Source organism: Leptinotarsa decemlineata, unplaced genomic scaffold (genome assembly GCF_025532065.1).
Source record: "Leptinotarsa decemlineata unplaced genomic scaffold, Ldec_3_MD MMD2_P_RNA_scaffold_14, whole genome shotgun sequence".
NCBI classification, from domain to species: domain Eukaryota; kingdom Metazoa; phylum Arthropoda; class Insecta; order Coleoptera; family Chrysomelidae; genus Leptinotarsa; species Leptinotarsa decemlineata.
Genome location: NW_027412528.1, coordinates 6,237,576 through 6,262,273, shown reverse-complemented (window position 1 = coordinate 6,262,273; position 24,698 = coordinate 6,237,576). Strand labels below are relative to the sequence as shown.

Sequence of the window (24,698 nt, the reverse complement as noted above, 5' to 3'; positions counted from 1 at the left end):
ATATAAATAAACTCAACATTCCCATCTTACTACACATTAGGAATTTGTTTCAGAGTAATGGGAAATAATTAAATGACTACTTCGTTCAAGTTAAGTTATGAAGTCCATTGACATAGAAGAGGATTTTATTATGAATGGATACCATTTTCAATTGTTTGAAATTGTTTTCGATTTCAGGCTAAGTCCTCTGATTCCGGACAGTATTATACATTGGCTTTAGGTGGTTGTAACTGGTTCAGATTCAATGATGCCGTGGTTAGAGAAGCTTCGATAACGCAGTTACAGGAGTGCGGTACCGCTGACTCGCCATATATTTAATTTTATTCTCGACGCGATGACTCGATCCGTGAAGTCGGTGCCAGGGTTTTCCCTGCAGCTGAAAAGCGCCAGCTAAAGAAGGACACCCTGGATCTATTGCGTTGTTTTTTTCCTTATTATTATGTTTGTATAGGTAACGTTAATGTTAATTTGTTAATTCCATAAATTATCAAATAGTTTGTAACAATAATAGCTGAAGACTAATAAATGATTTCTTTCTCCCAAAAATAGGTTTCTATGGTAACCAATATATAAATAATTCATCTCTCTCGTTTCCTCTCAATGGTGACTTTCAAAGTAAACTGACAGAGGCGATCCCGTTAAAAAGGGGTTTCATTTCCATTGTGAATATTGAACCTAAAAAAATTTGATTACAGGAATACAACATGAATTCTCACAAAAACTGTGATAAGTTACCTGTTTTCTGATAAATCTTACAATAACCAATTATTTGATAAGAATTAGATCAGCAAATTTTAAAATTATTCGATGCCACCTTTATGAAGCGTCACTGGCAAACAATACATGATTCTCAATCTATATATATATATATATATATATATATATATATATATATATATATATATATATATATATATATATATATATGACATCATTGATTTTTATTATTTATGAATGTCAATAAAAATAACCAACAAACTTTACCAAAAATGTATTACTATCAAGAAAAAATTTCAAACTTAAAATTATCATACACATCACTTCAAGAAATTAAATTTTTGCAGAACTCTCAAGTGAAAGTTATAATATAAACCAAGAATAGAGGAAAACTATGGACGTTTTTACAATATTTAAGAATTGTATGAGACCAATACAGGGATATAGAGGATAATTTGTAACATAGTGTTAAATGATAAATTTCGTGTGAGTACAAGTCAAGCTATGCATTTTGGACAAAATAATAATTCATAAATGTAACAGAAAATTGAAAAACCTTTAATTTGAGCTATCACATGATTTTTTTGATCATTTGTTATTGTGAAAACGTCCAAAATCTCTCAAAAATGACCCTTTTTGTATATTATTATTTGCAAAATTCACATTTATTGAAATTTTTTACCTTCGCAAGAAAGCTCTCATCATTGGTTTTTATGCTGCTGAGTTATGGCTATTTGTTTATCTTGAGACGCACAATGTTTTATGTGTAACTTTTTGTTGAGGAAATATTTTTGGTTTCTCAATAGCGCAAATTCCTCGCAAAGTCCAAAAATTCAAATATTGTTAGAGGGAAATCAAAAAATATTTTCAATCCTTTATTTATCCTTGAAAAAATGTTTTTTTTGATATAAACAAATAGAACTGTAGCCGCCCCCATACATTGCAGAAATTTCTAGTTTGGAAATTCTAATAGCTGCGTTTACGATACAGATTATGAAAAAACTTGTTTTGCACCCACTAGGAGAAGCTCCAACACTAAATTTATTATTTAAAACTATATGGGATATGTTAATCTTCTATACTCCTGTATTGGTCTCAGCCATTCTTTAGTTATTGTACCATTGTATAAAAGAAATTCTTATTCACATATATATTCATTTTTAGTTTTGTTCTTGAATAGTTTCAAACTTGAGATTATCACTCATATGCAGAACTCTCAATTGGAAGTTATAAATAAATGAAACATATTCACATAAATATATCTAACTATTTTTCTTTCTGTTCTTGGAAAACTTCCAACTTAGGATTATCACAAGCATCTCAAAAATCTAAACATTATCAAAACTCTTAATTGGAAGATATGAATAAATAAAATAAACATTAATTTTTCTTTCTGTTTTTTTTTCAAAGTGTTATGAACCCATGCCTTCATGGAATAGGGATTTCTCTTTTCCAAAATTTTGTATTTAGCCCTTATATCTGCACAGTATTTTAGGCCAGGTAAAATCCTGTCATCTAAATTTTTTTTGAATTCATTGAACATAATTGTTTTCTCCTCGTCACTCCAATAAACTGAAAAATAAAGACAATAATTCAAGTAATAATGTTATATTGAATAAAAATGAAAAATATTCACCTCTACTTTTGGTTAGTCGGCGCCGATTCTTGTTAATTTGATTCACGATCCAAGCTTTGAGTTGGTTTGGGGTTCTAGTGTTCAATTCTAAATTTCCTTTAATTGCTTTCACACATTCTGGCAAACTTGGTGACTCACCTAAATCAATATGTTCTGAAAATATTTTTTTCGCACACCTCGTTTCAGGTGTACTCCATGACCGTCGTATTATATTTCCCAGAGGTGAAACTGAAATGTATAATAATAATAATGTGTTTAATTACTTGTAAATGATAAATAAGCTCGCAAATTTGATATCTTACCACAATGTTCTCGACCTTATAAAGTATAGCCATCATCTGTCCAGAAATCTTGAGATATCTCTGCATTTTCCTCACATTTTTCTAAAAACATAGTATATGATACAAAATTTATTTTGCTAGTGATATTGTCTGATTGATATTGAGGAAAAAACATATAAGTATAGGTATTTTGTATTTGCATACATATCAAACGGACTACGATATATTTATTAATTTTCTAAAATCATTAAAATTAAATAAAATTTTCAACTAAACCAACTCATATAAAATTTCAAGATACTGTGCTTTCTTTGAGATATTATGTTTTCAGTTTACTAAAATATAATACTTCACTTAAAGGGACTAAAGCTTACTTAATTACAGATATATTTTTATATTCCTGATAAGCAAATGTTCACAAAAAATGAAATAGTCATAGCAAAAAAATAACTCTATACTCAGATATTAAAAAAAATATATTGAACTCACAAATTAGTATCTTACCATGTCCGCGGTCTTTCCAAGTAAATCCATCATCTTCATTTGGGGAATTTTGGAATGAACATGTCACATGTTCTTCAGACTTATCTGAAAATCAATATATTGATACCTAAATTGTATTAAATAAAGTTTCCATACACCAGAACTGAAATACTTTTTCATTTTCTGGTGATGCTAGCTTGGTCAACGAAACATACTGAAAACATTTTAGTTGAAATGTATGAAAAATCAATCAATTTAATCTGCAGTAGTTCATGAAGTGAGATCCAGAAACAAAGCTGAATAGTTGTTAACTATTCCACGAAAGAGAATCACTCATTAATAATATCCATATCTTTTAATTCTACTTTAAACTTAAAAAACTTCTGCATATATAGTTATGGTTATGCAGAACAGGGTCAATCAGATATTTATCTTCTTTTGATAATTATAATTCAACTAATTAAAAGAATAATATCAATAATGTATTTATTTTGCGTGACAAATTCTTTACTTACTGGATTTTTGAAAAATTAGTTTTATGATATTACGTACTTGTAAGTCTCTCCGAGATTGTAGAATTAATTTGACTTTCATCAGTTTCTAGAGATTCTCCAACATCTGAGTTGCTCGTTTCAGAATTGTTCAAAGTACCTAAATGAATTTCATATCAATACGTGATATATGGGGTGGCCCATTTGAAAAATTCCTTCAATGAACGAGGTTTTTCTCACAACTCTCAAAAGAAATCGATGTTGTTTTCAAGGGGGACATCTTTCGGTTATAAATTTAAATATCCGTAGCCCTTCAAGAATTTTAAATGGCACATTTTCATGTTATTTGAAATCTCTTTACAAACTAAATTTTGTGTTATGTGTTGATATTATTATAAAAACCTGTTAGAAGATTTAAGTAAAGGTGTTTCACCGAGATTTCACCACATGCTACTACTATTACATGTTGAAGATCATCTAAAGAAGTCATTATGTGCTTTATAAATGGTTTATAAAAAGTTGAGTGGTGTTATATCTGCTAATGTTATTATGCAGCGATCACAGATTCTTACCTGGATATTTTTTGATAAAAAGTTTTACGGTAATTCTAGACATTTCATTGCTTTTAATACAGAGACAATGCTATTTAGTGTAAAATCAGAAAACTAACTGGCAAAATATCATTATTTCACTCAGTTATTTCAGTTGAGTTCTCCCAATGATTAATAATTTTTTTAAATTCATTTCTCGAACACCTCAACAGGTGTTTTACCTTAATTTCAACTCAAATCAAAAATAATGTATGTGACGGTGATGTACCACTCCCCTTATGAAGGGATCAACAAAAGCTCAATCCTTGAATATCAAAGATAAACGAGATTCCCGACGGCAGTCTCTTGCAAAGCCAAGCTTCGATGTTGACCGGCTTATAAGATTCGCCTTCAGCCTTTCTCTGTAGCTTGCACTGCAAGGGCACCTAGAAGATACTAGAGTCCAAAAACATTGCATTCATGATCCAATACCAGACAGCGCTGTTTCGACCCGCCATCGATCTCATCAGTGGTACCAGGCAGGGTCATGGATGCAATGTTCAAACTCACTCTGTCCTAAGGCAGACAAAATGGAATCTTGAAGGGTTGTCCATTCCATTTAGGGTGACACCCTGAATAGTTAACCAAAGCCCCTTTTTAAAGCCAAATCGATGTCTCAGGATTTGCTGGAAAAACTTTTCAATCAAAATATTTACAAAAGCAAAAGAAATTAACTACTTGGTAGAATAGATTTACTTGTGCGTTGCCCAACTCCAATTTCTAATAATTTAGATACTCGTCCAATTTCTCTAGTAACTACAGGTATTCGGTAGTGTTCTCTATGTATCTTGTCGGCATGACCCATAAAATTAGCTAAATCATTGACTTCATTCTCATTTAAATCTAATAAAGTAGACTGTGTAGCAAGATGTTTACGTAATTGAGTTCCTCTCAAAAGTTCAGGTCTGGAAGATTTACACTCGCTAGCAAATCTTCTCATCAAATCACAAGCCCTCAAGTAGGTGAATGTTGTAGAGTTTCCTGGTATGCCAAATACAAATGGATTTTCTTCGGGTACTCCAGCCTCAGAACGATATTTCAAAATTAACTGGACAGATCGTAACATTTGTTTTGATAATAGTACAGGTACTCCCCTAGCCTTTTTTCCCTGATTAAAAATCTAACATATTTCTTGCTGTTTTTTGCGCAGCTCTCTTCATTTAAATCTAAGACATCGTAATTTTCTTTGTCGTCAATTGACTGAAAATTTTCAAAATTTTCGATAGTTATACGTTCAACTTCTCCTGCTCTCCTCCTGTTGAATATTTGAATAGATATTAAAGTAAAGGATGCCAGTTCCTTCCAAATGTGAAACTTGAAGTATACTTGTAATTCTTTAAAATATTTGTCTCTGCTTTCTTCAACATAATTGTTTAGTAATTTTATATCTGATGTAGAAGGTAAAACTATATTTTTTTTCCTTTTATTTTGTAATTGTGTTTCCATAACTGTCTTGCTGATAAATGTTGGAAAGTCCTCTTCGAAAACTTTTAGGAAATCCTCAACCAACACTTTTTTCTCATTATCTCTTTTTTTAATACATAAGGATATTAGTAATTTAGCACATTTTTTCAATATTTTACCTAGAGCTGAAGCTGTTGCGCGAGATTTGTATTTTTTGGCATTATTATCCAAAACGCCTATCTTGTTCACTGCAATTATTAAAATATTATCTATTTTTTCTGGTGCAAATACACTTGAATAATTATCAATCTCTTTATCATTCTTTTTAATTTCTAATAAAAACCGTCCAACTAGTCTTAATTTTGCTCTAATCATTTTATGAAGATGTTGTAAACGGTACTTTTCACATAACATATTACCAAAGGTAATCACTAAATTGTCATATCTAATAACTCTTTTCACTTCATCTTCCCTAAAAGTCACAAAAATTTTTCTTGGCATAGGAGAGGCTGCACTGTGAATGTCATCATTAAGAATTTTGCCCATAATATTTATGGATCGATCTCCTTTGATGTATTTAGGAATACATTTAGGATAATGTTTTCTTATTGTAAATTTGGAGAAAAAACCTTTGCAATGAGGACACAATTTATACTCATTTCTCTCTTTCAAGTGTTTTGATCTTCTTGCCACTATCAAATTCCCATTATTGTAAGCTTCATTATTATTGTATTCAAAGCAACCTCTTTTTCTTATAATGTCAATTAGATGTTTTCTTTCGCTGCAGCCTACAAGAAAAGATAAAATGAAGGGTGGTTCCCAAGTGTTCCTAAATTATTTGAATGGTTGAATTCTTACGTTAAGTCAAATCAAAATTTCATAAAACGTTAATAATAAAGCTATACATATTTTAATGAAATATATGAAAATTTTAGTTAAATGTGAATTCCCAAATAAACAATGAATTCAATGAAAAGTTGAAAACTTCCTATATCGAAATAGACCTGATTGATTGAGATTACTAGAAATCCTGAGTTTTGCACTTAAATATAAATATTTGTGAGATAAATATATAGTATCTTTGAATTGGATGTTCAAAATTAATGTCATTGACAAGTTATTTGCCATTCTATAAAAAATATAAAGAAAATTTGAAAATATTCACCTTCAGATTTAATAAAAACCATCATAGCAAAAAAAGTATTGAAGCATGTCATCACCACAAATAACCAACCTTTGGGTAAAATAGAAAATTTTTGAACATCATTCTCCTGACTGTGCATTTTCACAAGATGAACGGCTATTTTAGAAAATAATTTTTTGCAGTATATGCAAAAATATTTTTTAGAATTTCCTACACATGTCTCAATGGACATTACTTTGTTTATATTCGAGTCATTTTCTCTGGTATATATTTCGTTGCTAATATTATGTATATTGTAAAAAGGTTTATTCGGCTGGAGGTTATTCACTGAAACAAAAAAATCTTTGAATATTGCAACAAAAATAGTTCAATCTTTCTGAATTAAATTTTTTTAATAAAGATTCCAACTATAGAGTTCATTTCATTTTATTTGTTCCATGTCACAAGTTTGTTCCTGTTTAAATAAAATTTAAAAAACAAATATATTTAAATAAGTAATTAAAAGTAAAAAATGTATTTTCTGTATAGCCCAATACCTTTTTCTTGGCAATCCATACATTGTATTTGATACACAATAGCAGATTTGTGTGGGTATAAGTGTTTTTAATATCGAATAGAGGTCTGAGATTGTCTTTATAGTAATTTGTTCTAGTGATTTTTGTATTTTTATTTCTAAAAACATTTATGAATGTTTTTAGGCATTAATTCATTAAAATGTGGTAACACTTTAAAGAAAATGGGATTTTCAATGTTTTGAAAACGTAGTGGTAGGGGAAAAATTATGAACTGTTCGAGTACTAAATAAAATTATGTTTACTAAAGAATTTGGATAGGAGTTTTGAATTTATATAATTTTAAGTTAATTCCAGGAATCAGGAACATATAGAATGTGATCATAAACATAACGTTTTATAAAAAGTATTTCAAAATTAATTTTCTGGACAGTCATCTAATAGATCTTCAAGAACATAACTAGATATATTAAGAGATATACTTGAGCCCATTGGTGCACCAAAAATTTGTTTATAATACTTTCCATCAAATACCAAATATATTGTGTCAAAAATAAAATCCATGGTGTACATTAAAGTTTGTTCGTCGAAAAGACAGTTAGGCGAAATTATATTCCATTTATTTTTTATACTTGCTTTAACTAAGTCTAAAGGAAGGGTTTTAAAAAGAGATTTGACATCTAAACTTATAATAATATAATTTTTGATAAGGTAAAATTATTAATGAAAGAGCTGAATTCTAAGAATCAACTCACATAATATGGATTTTGAGTATCATATGAAATTGTGAGAATTTCAGTAAGGAGTTTAGATTATCCGTTGAATAATTATCCAGTCAGTATTCTGATTGAATCATATATGTGTAACTTTATAGATGCACTTTATATGGTAATTTCCAGATTTTTGTTCATGTAAATTCTGTAAAAAATTTTGAAATGTGAAAACTTATTTCAAGATGAATAATGTCAATTATAATTCAATAACTTTAAATGTAGTTAATTTTCATCACCTAATGTCATTTTTCCTCAACAAATAAATTTCCTAAAAATATGTTTACCATTTCCTTTGGTTCTTCCATGCTCCTCTTCAATATGACGATTCAAATTATGAACTAATAATCCACATAGAGAACATACAAAATACTCTTCTGATTCAAACTCATCTGAAAATACCTTTTCAGTTCGAATATCCAAATTGTCAATATTTTGTCCACCACACAATTCATCTTCAGACTCAAATTCATTATCTAAGAGAGTCATCACAGTATTTGTAAGGCCGTTATTGGGATTAGTTTTCTCAGGCATCTTAGTTTCCTCCAAAATGCAGGTAGTATTGACTAATTCATTATGTTTTGGTTCAGTAGGCAAATCAATTATAGATAAAATCATTTCATTATTTGTAGCAGAGTCTACAAAAACAGGGTGGAAAAATTCACATTTCTTTCCATTGGTGTTTTCTTCGAAATTTGATTTATCTGTAAAGCAAAATTATGCTTTGCTGAGTAATTGCATGATATTAGTTGAAAGTAATGATTGAATAAAATTTTTGAGAAACAATTGAAAGTTCTATGACACATACTATTAAAGTGAAGAACAAACTATAATAGTTATTTATGTATCAAGGGAATTAAGAGGGCCTTAATTACCGATGGCAAAGTTTGCGTCCCGAGGGCATCTGGCCCGAGGGACAGCAATTGCTTGAAGTTATTAAGGCTCATTAATTCCCGAGGTACATAGATAATTTTATTTCTGACCGATTTCAATAAAATTTTGTTCATTTTTGAAACGGAAAAATATACCAATTCATTACCTTCCCGGTATATTTGAATCAGGTACCGTTGATTATAGTAGAGTTGCTAGGTTGTTGCTATGTTACTTGTTTATAAACAGAACTTTGTTATCAAGCTGTGTTTGCGGTGAAAACGTGTTTTCTACCCCAAATATAATGGAGGATATTTTGAAAAAAGCTGAACAAGCAAGAGAATCATTAATTCCATCGAAAAGTGAAGCCGTATACCAAAAAGAATACAAGATATATCTGGACTGGCTGACACGGAAAAATGTTATTCCAAAAGATGTCACTGAAACTGTATTTCTGGCATATTTTCAAGAACTGGTAAGGAATTTTCTATGTACATTTCAAAATTGTGCATTTATTATTTGTAATGACGTGAATAAATAAAATATGGTTGAGTTTTCATTTCTATTTATTTTTACTTCTGAAAGTTAGAGGGAATTATAAAATCTATAATGTCCCAAGGGAGTTATGATCCTCTTTATTGATAGCGTAACTATGACGATATAAGCTTATAATATCCCGGTCAGAAATAAAGAATTATACTTACTGACGAGGACAAATGGTACATTCTTCTCAAGAGAATTTCGAATAAGAAGAAGGTCGTGTTTGGTACCCACTGCTAAAATTTCAGCCTGATAAAAATGGTTGTCAGACCATCTTACTTGATGCTGGCCTTGAAATAGTTTGTGATGTTTCTTATTATTTTCACAAACAAAAAATACCCCATCTTCAAGAAACCGAACTAAAATATTATTTTTCACCATCTTTATGATTGAATTACAGCTATTACAAAAGTAAAACTAACAGTCACACCATTATAATTATAACACCCGTATAGGAGAACGTAGAACGTATTAATAAGTGTTCTCAAGGTCCTGTGTCAGCTGTATCACCCGGAATTGTCAAAATGTAACACTGTTTAAGACCGCGGCGGGAATTTCAAAAATATTGTTCAGATGTAAGATCTTTTTAGTGCAACAAATACCACCAAAAATCACTAGTTTTTGAATAAAAACTCAAAGAAATATAAAAATTATTACTTTTTTTATTATGAGAATCTAAAGTTAATTAAAGATGATTATAGAAATTTTGACTGTCTATATGAAAATATAGCTTAGTTTTGGTGACCCCCAGATGCTTGAACAGTTTTTGATTGGTTCTTGAGAGGTCACAGACTATGCCTATAGGTTTCAAACCAGAATTCAATAGTTTTTGAATACATGTGATTATTAAGTATTCTAAAGAATCTGAAGGAACACCATCTTGAGAAACAAAATATGATACTGGAATTTTCCATCTGTCATAAATACCTCGAATCATTAACACAAGAACCTGGCTTGCTGGAACAGGCCTTCTCCCCAAGGGGCCAAGATCTTCAAAACCTTCAATAATATCTAATTTTCTATTATATTCAACAGTTTTTTTAAAGCCATCTCATCAAATAAAACTATACATTTCTTTTCATGCGGTAGCATTGTTTCACTTTTCAATGACAAATTTCTAAAAATTGTATTGTTGAAGCCAGGACTGCAAGTAAAATGCTTTATCCAATTCTTAATTGTTAAAACTGCCAGCAAAATCACCCCCTTTCTTCGCAAATATTTATAAACAGATGAACCCTTATAAAAAAGTGATAAAGCAATTTTTTTTCAAGTGGTAACCAGGCACTTTTTTTCCTATGTCTCATTTGCATATAAACCAATGCTCTTGAAAAGTCTCCGAGGAGTCTAAGTTCCCCAAACTTATTTTTGGCTTGTAGCTCAATTTTCATTACTTTCTTTTTCATCTTATGGATTTGAGTTTGTAGGTTATTGATTTTCTTTCTGGCCTTGTTGAGTTGTATCTGTAAATACTCATTTTGTTCCTTCAAACTTCTTCTTTTTCTATTTATCCTGGGTGACGTAAGAAGTTGTGTTATTTGTTGTATAAACGAATTATCATTATCGGTTGAACAATCACTATACTCCAGGACCTGAGTAGGAGAACTATTGGTTGATGGATGAACTGAATATGTCTTCTCAACATGATGAATACTGCAATCTTGTTGATTGACTAGTATATTTTCATTAGTATTATCCTCTATTGTGTATTTATTTGGTTTTGCTATAGGTGGCAACCTTTTCAAATTCAGATATTCCTTATCAAAATATCTGCTACAAATAAATTTATTACGCAAAGATTTTGGGCTCAGATCAGCTAATGATACTGGAAATGAGAAAAGTAATCTGATACTTCCATTGCAAGTGAACATAATAAACAACAGTCCATCTAGTTTTTAGAGATTTATATGAACATTTTATTATTTGTTATGATTAAATAAATGTTTCACTGGTAACCTGAGTTTTATTTACAACTGATTACATTAGCATACATGTGCAAGTCATCATATATACAACCATTTCTTATCTACAACTAGGTTAGTCTTCTTCTTCTCTTATCTTAATAATAATGACAAATAAGCTTTTGGCTATAGGTTAATAGTATCAATGGACAATATTCTCAACACTCTTCCTCGATTTGAGGTCTCACATCAAAATCGCTTTACTACATTGCAAAATAACAGAGTCATAAAACTAGTATATTATCCCTATGCTTCACAAATATTTCTTCGCCTAACGACTTTGTTAAAATGTCAGCTAAATTTTCATTGGATGAAACATATTCAATAGATATTTCTTTTTTACTTACTAGATCTTTCAAGTAATGTGCCTTTATATCTATATGCTTCGCCCTTTTGGAATTTTCATGACTTTTTGACATCAGGATTGAACTTCTATTGTCACAATATAGCTTTGCATTCACGCTTAATTTCAAATCACCCATGACTCCCTTTAGATTAATAAGATCTTGAGCACAAAAACCTGCTGCTACATATTCCGCCTCTGCGGTGGAGAGAGCAACGCATCCTTGCTTTTTAGAGAACCACGATATAGGATTATTTCCATGTAAGATAATACAACCACTTACACTTTTTCTGTCAATTTTGTCAGATGCCCAATCTGAGTCAGAATATGCATTTAATGTATTACACTCTTGTTTGCATAATGTATAGGTTAATCCTTCACTTTTTGAACCCTTTAGGTATCGAAGTATTCTTTTGCCTGCATTCCAAATCTCTTTTGTTGGTTTGTCCAAAAATCTACTTAGATATGAGACTGAGAATGTAATGTCAGGTCTTGTTGTGGTGGATAAGTACATTAATCCTCCAATTAATTGCCTATATGGAATTTCGATAACTTCACTATTTGGACTATATTGAAAGCCTTTTTCCATTGGTGTATATTTTGGATTTGATTGTTCCATATTGAAAGTTTCCAAGAGTTTACCTATAAATTTCTCCTGATTTATTTTTAACTTATCCTTCTCTCTACTGATATGCATTCCCAAAAAATTACTAACTTCTCCTAAATCTTTTGCTTCAAATTCCTCTTTTAATAACAACATTACCTTTTCAATGTCTCTTTTGCTTCCTATTAATAAAATGTCATCAACATAAAGTACTATGTATACAAGTTCTCCACAATATAGACAGCAGTCATATCTTGACCTTTTAAAGTTATTCTTTTGAGCAAAAATTTCATTCCAAACTTTTGGTGATTCTTTTAATCCATATAAAGCACGATTCAATTTAAGTACTGCAGACTTTGTCTTTAAACCTTCTGGTGGATAAATGTATATGTCATTTTCCAATTTTTCATTCAAAAATGCTGTAGGAATATCTAACTGTTTTATTTTCCAGTTTTGTTGCAGTGCCATTGAAAGCATAAGCCTTATGGTAGACAATCTAGCAACCGGTGCATATACTGGTTCTAAAAAATTCTCCTCCTGTAACTGGAATCCCTTTGCCACTATCCTGGCTTTCTTTGTACCATCTTCCTTAGTACGAAACACCCATTTGGTTTGTATAGCTGTCTTTTCTTCAGGTAAATTTGTCTCTGTCCAAGTATTCATTCTTTTGTGTGCGTTTATTTTTTTTGCATAGCTTCATTCCATAAATTTGTTTTAATTGCATCATCATAACAAACTGGGTCATTTTGGGAAGTGAATAGGCAATATGCTGAATATATTTCGTATTCATTCAAATATTTGGGTACATTTATTTTTCTTCCTCTATTCGTGGCCTCTGTTCTTCGTACATTCTCTTCATCACTATCTGAACTTTCTATGTTTGTACTTTCTTCATTCTCAATTATGTCACTTTCACTCTGTTCTGAGTCATTGTTTTGTTGATATTTAATAATTTCTTCTACTTTTCCTTTTTCTTCGTCTTCTCTATTTCTTTCTAATATATTTGGCTTTTCCAGAATCTCTTTGCATTTGCTCATTATGTCATAATTAATTTGATTTTCATCAAATACTACATCTCGAGAACATATAACCTTTTGACTATCTACATTCCATAAACGATAACCTACTTCATTATATCCTACCATTATATTTAATTCTGCTCTCTTTTCAAGCTTATTTTTCTTTGGTAAAATAACTGACCATGCTCGGCTTCCAAATACTCTCAATTTGGATAGGTCATTTTTACCATACCATAACTCTGATGGAGTTGTTCCACTATTGGCTGTGGTTGGGCTTCTATTTAACTCATAAGCTGAGCACATAATGGCTTCACCCCATAATTCTTTTGGTAAATTGGTGTCTGAGAATTTGGTCCTTACTTTATCCATTAACGTTCTGTTCATCCTTTCTGATTTACCATTTTGTTGAGGACTATATGGTATTGTGAACTCTATTTTAATACCCCTGTGTTTACAAAAATCCTGAAAAGATTTTGAAGAAAATTCGCCCCCATTATCACAACGAATTTTTTTTGTTTTACAGCCATGCTGTGTTTTTATTAACTTGATAAAATCAATTAAATTGTTACTTGCTTCACTTTTGGATTTCAAAAGTCTCACTACTAAAAAATGTGAAAAATCATCTATGATCACTTGAAAGTATCTATATCCTTCTACAGTAGGTGTCACTACTGGACCTGAGATATCTGTATGAATAAGTTCCCCAATGTTGTTACTTTTATTTTTACATTGATTAAAAGGTTTTCTGGTACTTTTACCTTCAATGCAACTACTACATGGATTTTTATCGAATGGTAACCTAAGTTGTTTCAAACCATATCTACTTAAATGTCCTAGCCTTCTGTGCCACAAGTTAATGTTTTCAACTTCAACTGCATTATTGCACAATTCTTGATTACAATCAATTTTTAGTACAAACAAATTACTAAATGATTCACAATGAAATGTAGAGTTTTTTAAACTTATTTCTGCCTGTTTTACATTATTATTATTCTCAAATGTAATTTTAAAGCCCTTGTTTAACAATTTTGAAACTGATATAAGGTTTTGTGACATACCTTGTACAATTAGAGCTTCTAGTGTAATATTTCTGCCTTGACATTGTCCTTTTAATACACCTTTCTTGTTAGCTGCTAATATCTGTCCAGATTTTGCTGTTCCTATTTTGACTTGTGCTTCCAAATCTGTGACGTCTGTCATATATTTCTCCAGCTTAGTTGTGACTAGATGTTCTGTGGCTCCTGAGTCTAGAATAAACCAGCCTTCGTTTGGCACTAAGTTGGTACAGTTAAGTGCTATGAACGCAACTGAGCTTTCATCTCTCTTTGTTTCTTGTTGACTTGATTGTCCATGTGCTCCTCTGAGTGTGCCTCGACTTTGAAAATAACTGCCTCTCTTTCTCCTTCTGCCTCTAAATGCTTCTCTTGCTGTATTTTCTCTGCAGTCTAATATTTTATGGCCTGCCTTTCCACATTTATAGCATACAAATTGGTTAGTATGCCCTTTAAATGCTACCTCGTTGCCTGCACCTGCATTATTTTTATACTTTGTTTTCAATTTTAATTCCTCATCGAGTAACCTTGCCTTAACAAACTCCATGGTTATATTTGTATTTAAGGTTTCTATCGCTGTAATTACTGGATCATACTCCTCACTGAGACTTAAAAGAAGGTGACAAACTTTATCTGATTCTTCATACTTGCTTCCTGCACTTTCTAGCTCTCTAATTAGGCTATCGAACTTTTGAAAATGATCTTCTAATTTGTCTGTTGTGCACTTGAGAGTTAATAGCTTTTTCTTTAACGTAAGCTTTGTAAAAGCACTTTTTCTCTCGAAAACTTCTTCTAATGACAGCATCATATGTTTGGCTGTCTTTGAATCTTTCACAATGTCGAGATGTTTGTCTGATATACATTGAACAATAATAGACTTTGCTTTTGCATCTTTCACTTGAAAATCCGTTTTCTCCTTTTCAGTACCATAATCTTCAACCTCCTTTTCCAATGCTATTGCTACTTGTTTCTCCTCTAGAAATGCCTTGACCCTGAACTTCCAATTGTTGAAGTTTTCCGAGGTTAGTTGTGGGAAAATCACTGTTGTATTCATGTTTCTTCTTTTCTGCTCTGCGTTCCCCTTTCTAGAAATGTCTGCTTTTCTTTTACTCAGTTTCACGTCTAGCGCGATCCTGGGCCCATAACCTATTATTTGTTATGATTAAATAAATGTTTCACTGGTAAACTGAGTTTTATTTACAACTGATTACATTAGCATACATGTGCAAGTCATCATATATACAACCATTTCTTATCTACAACTAGGTTAGTCTTCTTCTTCTCTTATCTTAATGATAATGACAAATAAGCTTTTGGCTATAGGTTAATAGTATCAATGGACAATATTCTCAACACATTTCACAACGCTGCTAAGAAAGATGTTCCGAACAATATGAAATAAGCAAATTCATACCTTTAAGAAATAAGAACCGACATGACTTGGGGCCTCAAGGAGTGGTGCCATCTACATGTCGTTCCCATTTGCATCCAACCGAGTTCCCATAAGGGAACTGACTGTTTTATTTTTCTTTAAACAATGCTATTACTAATCAACCTCATTATATCGTAATGTCATATTATGTTTATAAAGGTCGAGCTATTCACAAAACAATTCAACTTAAACAAAATCGTCTTTCAGATTTTTACCGCCAATGCGACAATATACTCCTACTTTTCGTTCATTTCTTGTTCCCATCAAAACTTTAGAATCACACCACTCCAACTCCACTTCAGTCTTGAAACAAATATCCTAACATAGATATAATAGCAGGGTTGCTGTTTTGCGGGTAATTACCCGATTGGCGGATTTTCAGGAGAGGTGGCGTACGATTTTTTAACACTGATCGGTTTAGGGTAATTTGTTGAGAAATCTAATCTGCAATTCTGTCGAATACAATATTTTTTTATGATGATCTGATGACATGGCGGTGATGCCACAGATTATGAAAATGGGTTATCCTGTGTTCATCTCTGAATTTTATGGTAGTAAGTTTACAGTGATCGGGAGATTTGGAGGTACCAGTACTAACCAACCTCATTGTGTCGTAACGTCATATTATGTTGTGGTTTGTTGACAATAAACCTATTCCATATTAAGTCATTCACGCCAAAAGTTAGTCGCTCTTTCCGCTCGATTAAAATACATTGAGGCGGTAATGACAGGTGCCTTATTCTTAAAATAACCCATATAAGAATTACGCCATTTTTCGAGTGAAATTTGCCATTAACCCCATACAAATCTCAATCGAAAAATAACGTCATTCCATATATGTACGGCCTGTCAGCCTACTTGCTTTCAAATGTCAGTGCAAAACTACCTTCTTCAACACTGCTGTTACTCTATTGAGGAATATTTAAAGACTCCTGTATGATCACCATATCTCTTTTTAGGCATACATTTTAAAAACTTTAATGTTTTTTGTTTTATATTGTTTAACCTATCCATGTCAAGTTATGAACTTTGTTCAAAAATGTATCTGGGATGTCCCATCAAAACGGAAAATGGTAACATTTCCGCGTCCTGAGGACCTATGTGGGCTGCCCACAGACATCCTCAGGATTGTTTTGTTTGAAGTCCTACATTGGTCGATTAGTCCCAAAAGGGTCATGATTCATGATGCTATCTGAGATGTATTGTTTTTCCCAAACTGGCTCGACAAGATTCTCGTCCTTTATAACTCTAAATACAGCACCATGTATCTGTATAATTTAGTAGAGATCCCATTCAAAGCAGATTTATGTTTCACCTAATATTCATACATCACATAATTGTCACAGGAATTTTAAGAAAAAACTGTTAAAAAAACAAACGTAATATTCACATTCTCAATAAAAACGCCAATGCTCCCCTCGAGTATACATTCAACCAAAAAACTTCATTATTCGCCCTTGTGTCATAATATACTATTATTAAAATCTTTTCATATTAATTCATGTGAACATCCTATTATGGCTACCTGTATAAAATTGGAAATAATTAAATACTGAAGTGCTACTGAATTTCTACAATTATTTTTCCATAATTTTGTCCAAAATTGCTTATAATAAGTTAGCATCCACCTGTAATAAAAATCTCTAGATGTTTTATCTCATTTCAGATCGCATCAGATGATATTTAAGGCGATTTGTGTCCTCTCCTATAGCATAAACAGAAAAAAAAACATGCTAATTTAAGCTCATCTTCTCATTTCTTTCATATTATTCAATGAGTCCTTTAATTATCGTCATATTCGTAGAAGTTATTGTTGGGGACATCAACTCTAGCTAAATCAAGGCTCATATATTTATCCATTCCATACATTCCAAGTAAAATCAATGTAATTTTTAATTCGAACTCTTTTCATAATTTTGAATTTTATTTTCATATAACTTCCTATGACCCTTGAGATATTTTCAACGGTTTTTATTATTATTCAACCTTTTCTTATTCAACCAGTTTGTTAAAGTGCTAGGAATCGCACGTTAAAAGGTAAGACCCTGTTAGTCCATTGCTCGCACAAGTTTCCACTTCTGAGAGTTATTGTTAGTAGGGGGACGATAACTGGTTAACAGTAAAATATTTCAAGATATTTTTTCACATAGAAAGTACCTAACCAATCCATTTCACTTTTAGTGATTTATGGCTGGCATTCCTATTTACTTTCCTTGGAGGTAGTGCTCCATCACAACTTTTTCCAAAATATCGTTCATTCAGTTGGTATTTATTCATTCAAACCGAAAATGTTAATAAAATGATATATTCTCTCTTTCAGTTGAAAGTTCTTCTAAAAACTATTTTTTAGAGATATATGTTTTTAATTAAACCGTCCACAGTAATTCACAAAAAAATCCTAAAGTGTTCAACAAAAAAGAAGGACGGTATAAGATTCGAACCACTACCAAATAATCACAGACATTTGAAGATACTGCATCATAACCACTGATCTATCATCACTCTTGTAAAAATATTGAGAAACAATATATTTTACAAAAGAATGATTTATTCAATAAATAAATGCCAATGCATTTTATTTCCAACATTGAACTCTGTTATAACTTGAAGGTACCATATAGTAATAGTGTTGCCACAGACGTTTGAGAAAAAGTAGCAGAAATGGGTATGAAATTGGAGTAGAAATTGAAAAATAGTAGTAGATTTAGAAAAAAAAGTTTTTCGGTAACCGGTCGCATTTTTTCAATTTAGTTCATTTTTTGTTGAGAAAATGATTATTAAAAAGTACAAATAATGAGTGAGGAAAGTAGTTGAACGGCAACACTCTTGGTCAGATCGAATGTGACGTCAAAGTTTACAATACTCTAAAGAAGTGTCAAAAAGCTTGTTGCCTGTTGAAAGTGTTTGCGTTCGAGTAGAGTTAAGATAGTCGATTTTTTGTGTTGCCATGACAAGTTCATTTGACAGTTGACAACCAATTGATAAAGGGTGTAAATATGGATGGATTATTCCAAATTATTCATTAATTATCTATCTTTCTTTACATTAAATCGTCTGACTTCACCTTCAACCACTTGGACTTCATCAAGTGTAATAAATCCAAATCTTCCAAAACGAATTAATCTGTTTAGAGTTCCTTTTCCTTGAAAATATGACAAATGACAGTCCAAAGTTTTCGAATACTTTAGTAGCCCTTTATTGACGCCGTTCTTGTTCTAGAACAACTAGTCTCTCCGTTTTGTTGACAGATCGGTACGTTCCCGCCAGGCGAGAACGTGTTGATCTGTCAATAAAAGGTTGTTAATGTTATAGAATTAGAACCTCGTCAAGAAAACGCCACTTTTTTCATGAGTTTTCAGGACCTCCAGTAATTCGCTTACTGTCGATTCTTGGTATTCGAAATATTCCCATTACTAATATTTGGCAGGATATTGTTAAGCAATCTGTCCGAGTCTAAATAAAAGGCAGAATTGTTAAAGGCTTAAAGACAAAATGAATGATTTAATGATTTTTAACAAACTTAAATATCAAAACAAAAATTATAACTTCTTAATAAACAATGTAAAAAATATTTTCATCACAAAAACAAAAAATATAACTCCTTAATCCTACTACTAAATCATTTCATTTATCACAGTTACCATTAAAAATAAGTACGTTTTCAGTTCAAATACAAACAAGTAAATGCTCTAGAAAACTCAAACAGAAATAGGAATAATGTAAATGGCTATTTCATAGCACTAACTTTATAAAAAGATTTTGGTTTCAACACAACTTAAGATATTTTTTTGATAAGTCTTGCAGAAGGTTCAAATTGGTAACACAAATCTCCCTATAATCCCAAAAGTGATTTTGTATGCATTATTGAATCGCAAGTGTCAACTTCTAATCGATTTATCTGCTTACATTCAATTAAAGAAAGTTGGGAAAATATTCTCTCAGCTGCTGCCGAAGAATGTGGAATTGTCATTATGGCTTTAATAACTTGATACAAATTGGGAAACATAATTTCATCTAAACCATTTTTGATTTCCGTTGCAGAATTCCAAAATTCTTCAAAGTTCTTATGTACTTTACTTTGAAGATCTGCCACAGAACTCACTAAACGGTACTCAGAATTTAAGTTTTCTACATCAACATAAGGGATTAATTGAGGGAAAAAATCCAAAATTTTTGTAATAGAAAGATGATTATCAGATAGAACCTCTTTGGGAGAAAATTTTTTAATGTACAATAATAGTGGATCTTTGAAATCAATCCGTTTTGTTATTTGTTTATATAATTCTATATAAAACCCAAGAGCATTAGTTCTGAACTTTGAGAGTTCATTTTTATCTAAGGATTCACTATCAATAATCTGCTCAACTTTGGCTCCAAAATACATTTCCTCAAGTTTGAGGAAATATGAGGATTTCCAATATTTACCTCATCGATAGGTGTTTTATCCAAGTATTTCTTGTTTATGAAATTTCGTAGAAAAGTTTTGTACAATTCTGTTATTCTTATTAGCAACACATCCACTTTACATGTTTCACTTTGGAATTCTTTGTTCAAGGTATTAACATACCCAAGGGCCTATGAAAGAAATGAGAAATAAATTTTATAAATTGGGGTTTTCAAGTTTTCTAATATTTGGGACGTAATTCTCAAATCATTTGTGAAAACAGCATTTGTAAAATATAGTTTGAGTGCATCCCATGACTGAAGGATCCTTTCAACAGCCGCCTGTAAGTAAATACTATTTAGATTTTCCTTAGACCTCAAAATTAAAATATAATACCTGTAATGATAACCACCTTGTCTGACTTGTTTTCAAAAGTTTCAAAGGTTTTATTTTTAAAAATTCCTGGTATTCTTTGAAACCCTCAATTCTCTTGGCACTATTTGAGAAGTGATTAATGATGTTTCTCAAAAATTCTTCCACAGACTTGGGCAATTTTACAGCTGCTGCTGATGCACATAGATGTAATGAATGGCATATGCAACCCATGACTATTATTTTAGGGTTAATTTCTCTAAATTTGGTTTGCACCCCTACTTTATTACCCATCATTACAGAGCAATTATCGGCCCCTAAACCAGTCATATTTTCTATAGTTATATTATTATCTTTTAAAAGTTTCAAAACAGTTTCAAACAAACACTTGGCAGTACCATTTTCAACTTCTATCAGCCCTAGAAATCTATCTTTTATAGAAACATTATCGTGAAATCTTATAATGACAGCCATGGATTTTTTAGTTGAGATGTCAGTAGTTTCATCAATTATTAAGCTATATAATTTATTTATATTCAAATGCTCTTTTAGTTCTGTTAAAGCTTCTTCAACCAACTGATTTTTGGTTAAATTTGTAGCCTTTGTTCTTCCAATTTCCAATTGTTTTGCAATGCTTGAATCGGGACATGTAGATGCTATCAACTTTGGTAAATGATCCATCAAGAGAAAAGGCAAATTGTGTTCATGAAGAAATACTGTAAGTTTAAGTTCGGCAGCTTTCACGGAATTTTTTTCATGGGCTTTCTTAGGATCAACAAATTGCCGGATTTGAGCAGTTGTTTTCAGAATGTTACTTTTTAATTTATGACTTTTACTTTTGAAATGTCTATCAATATGGTTGTAGTTGCAAGGTAATTTTTTATCGCATATCTTGCAAATGGGCTCTTGCTTTACACATTGTAATGAGAGGAATTCTTCCAACCAAACATTTCTAAATTTTTGAGTGTATTTTTTTCTTTTTTGGTGGTTGTTCAGAAAACTCGCTATTTTCTGAGTCACTCGATTTTTCACAAGTACTGGTATCTGGTTTATCTGGAGATTGGGGATATGTTATTGACTCACTAACATATTCTGTTGATTTGGAGGAGGAGGCAACAGGTTCCCCAATATTTTTGGGTTTTCTAATAATAAATCTGTAAAAATATATTCATGAAAAAAGTGGATTGGGATATTGTACCAAACTTACTTATCCATAATAATTGCCCTCAACAAAATACATACTTTGTTTAGTTTCTTCGTACAAAAATAACATTATGTTATTTATTTTTGACATTTGACTATCTGTGTGCAGTGTGCACACAGAACACAAAGCAATAAACTGCAGACTGCAGTGTTGCCAGAGCAGCAGTACATCATTTCTAGATGTTGTCCATGCCATTTTTATATAGGGAGGATACAAGATGATCATTTATGGAGATTTCACAAGCGACCAGTAATTGTTAAAATGGAGTAGAATTTTATAATTTGGAGTAGCGGAGTAAAAAATAATCAATAGAAGTAGATCTACTCCGATCGGAGTAGCTGTGGCAACGGTGTATAGTAATAAAATTGTATACTCGTACTGTCAGTTTAGTTCATATGGTAGGTATTCATCACTATTTAGATGTAACGCAGGGGCTTGTCATTGACTCGATGACATCACGATGGCATTTCTCTTTTGTTCGCATTCTGTCTGGTATGCATTCTGTTTGATGATATCATGATTATTTGGCATTTCTGTTCGTTATAATATCTTTCAGGTAGCGTTTCTGACTTTTAACTTTTCTTTAATGTTCATTTTCTATCATTTAAAATTTTGTTGATTTGAGCATCCAATTGCAAATTTGTGTCAAGGGTAACAGTTGATTATCAATTATTTCTTACCATTTTTGATTGGCTGAGCAGCAGTGTCTCCACCTGTAAATTTCAAAATGACACCATTAGAACCATGAAATTACACGCAACTGACCAAAATTGCACCGCCTTCTACACGCATTGCATAGACCAGTTCCTTTTATATCATCAAGGCGACTTGGGACCTCTGCTCTGAAATTTGTCGGGAAGGCTATTCTTGAATTACTCGCAATTCTGCGAATCGTTCGTGGGAACTATTTCTTAAATTCTGTATTTTGACTTCATACTACGATTATTCATAACTATAGCAAAAATCCAAATATCAGCTTACCCTACTTGTTCCGCGAGTATCAATCAAATCACAGGTCAGTGAATATGTCATGAATATTGATTTCTCCGAAATTGAGTTTTTTTAAGTTGTTAGGACAGGTTTGGATTCTGAGAGCATATATACGGAAGTTATGAAATAACTGAATGCATTGATGAATTTATTGCTAAATTTTAGTACCGAAATAAAATACCGAGTACGAATCCCCTTGTCAGAGGGAAGATCGGTAGATACTAAAATTGGAACCATTCAGTTAAATCATAATATAAAATGTGGATGTGACATGTGGATGTGACACCAAAATTTTAAACATTCACTCAAAATTTTTTGTTGCCTTTGTCATCACTGTCAACTGTCATCTGTCATTTATATCAGAGAAGCAGAGAACGAAAGAGCAGACAGAAGACACCTAACTGGGGGATTATTCTCATCTCATTTGCGTCACGTATACATGAATCTCGCATACGTGAATGAAAAGCGATCCACGACAATATTACAAGATGATCAGCCTGTTATACGTGTAAACCCTGGTTTAGGTCACGAAATAATTATGTTTCATGTTTGGACCACTGAGTGTCATGCCTGTTTTGACATTTTCCAGTAGTATGTTAAGGAGAATTCTAAAATTCAAAATATATAAATTAAATAATGGAGAAAAATTGTTCATCATCTTCTGTTGGAGGAACTATTGTTATTTGTGTCATGTGTACGTCATTAATCCAATTACTACAGGAAATTGGTAGTCTGAAAACATATATTCTACTATTCTACTACTTCATCAATAGTTCTGCTAACAAATGACTGGCTTACTTGGGCATATATTACTTTTACCAATATCATTTTGATAACTTCCTCCAGCAAGAAAGCGTTTTGTAATAAGTATCTGTAAAAAATCATTTGTCGTAATAAATCAATCATCTGTCGTATTAATAGTATACTATATACCTAGGGTGAGAAGTGAGCTATTATTTACCGAGCATTTTTATATCCTGAGGAGCGTAGCACCGAGGGATATAATGTGCGAGGTAAATAATAGCTTTCTCAGCCGAGGTATATACAGAATTTTTTTCATTACTAAGATTGATATATTAATAATTTTAATTTTGGCATTAGTATTTTCCTAACAATTTGTTGAATATATCGGAATATCAAGTAGGGTGGAGCGTGTTTCTATTCAGACTGGGTTTTTTTATTATCATATTATTCACCAAGGGTGAGAAATATTAATTCTCGTTTGGGGAATGGAGTAAATAATAGCAATTTCTCAGGTTAGTAGTAAAAAAAAATCATTATATACTACATACTTTAGTTTTTACATCTAAAGCAGAAGTACGAGTAGAGGGTTCCAAGATTTTTAATTGAATATTTTATTATATCTTTATTAGCCGGGAATTAGCATGGTGGTTTGTGTGCTCGACTCACGATCGAAAGATCGTGGGTTCGAATCCCCTTTCAGCCAGATATTTTTCTTTGAAAAAAGAATTTATCTGGTTGATGTTGGATTGATTCCTACAAACTCAAACATTTTTGTAAAATAACACAAAAAATTCCTATGAATCTCGCACGTTTTTGCTTTCTCACCTTCTTTTATCATGCGAGATAAATACGCATAAAACGACAGTAAAGTGAGAACATCTCATCTCACACATATTTTCGTGGATAAATAACAATTCTTCACGCACAAAATTTTTCAGGTCTCTTATAACAAATTATTCGTGATAACCCCCCCTCAGTCAATAGTTACGTCCAGAAGAAAAAAGCATACAGCGCTGTACTGCATGCAGCATAAAAGCGCTTTTTGTATCCACTAGACGGCATATTATATGTCAAATATCATGCTAAATGTCAAGTTTTTTGAAAAACAAAAGAAAAAATGGAAAATAAATTTTTAGTTGATTCATTTATGGGCTAAAG

At 31.6% G+C, this 24,698-nt stretch overlaps 2 protein-coding genes and 1 long non-coding RNA gene across 4 annotated transcripts; all 3 read right to left on the bottom strand.

Moving 5' to 3' along the window:
* Positions 1-985: 985 nt before the first annotated feature.
* LOC141482343 (uncharacterized) lies at positions 986-5,264 on the bottom strand. Its single transcript, XM_074175446.1, has 5 exons — positions 4,895-5,264; positions 3,670-3,768; positions 3,139-3,222; positions 2,354-2,736; positions 986-2,289 (listed from the first exon to the last, which is right to left on the bottom strand). The coding sequence occupies exons 1-4, from the start codon at positions 5,262-5,264 to the stop codon at positions 2,672-2,674; spliced, it is 618 nt and encodes a 205-aa protein (XP_074031547.1). The 3' UTR covers positions 986-2,289; positions 2,354-2,671.
* A 992-nt stretch (positions 5,265-6,256) lies between these two features.
* Positions 6,257-11,015, bottom strand: LOC141483100 (uncharacterized). 2 transcript variants are annotated; one of them, XM_074177393.1, is made up of 3 exons: positions 9,603-11,015; positions 8,431-8,732; positions 6,266-6,390 (listed from the first exon to the last, which is right to left on the bottom strand). In XM_074177393.1, the coding sequence occupies exons 1-3, from the start codon at positions 9,817-9,819 to the stop codon at positions 6,367-6,369; spliced, it is 543 nt and encodes a 180-aa protein (XP_074033494.1). In that variant the 5' UTR covers positions 9,820-11,015; the 3' UTR covers positions 6,266-6,366. The 2 variants fall into 2 exon arrangements, 1 of the variants encoding a protein (XP_074033494.1); XR_012465908.1 differs by lacking the exons at positions 8,431-8,732; positions 9,603-11,015 and adding an exon at positions 8,316-8,416 and having other exon boundaries at positions 6,257-6,390.
* An 8,524-nt stretch (positions 11,016-19,539) lies between these two features.
* On the bottom strand, positions 19,540-21,923 carry LOC141483099 (uncharacterized). The gene is made up of 3 exons (XR_012465907.1): positions 21,810-21,923; positions 20,627-21,756; positions 19,540-20,571 (listed from the first exon to the last, which is right to left on the bottom strand). It is a non-coding gene; the product is annotated as an uncharacterized lncRNA (long non-coding RNA).
* Positions 21,924-24,698: the final 2,775 nt, after the last annotated feature.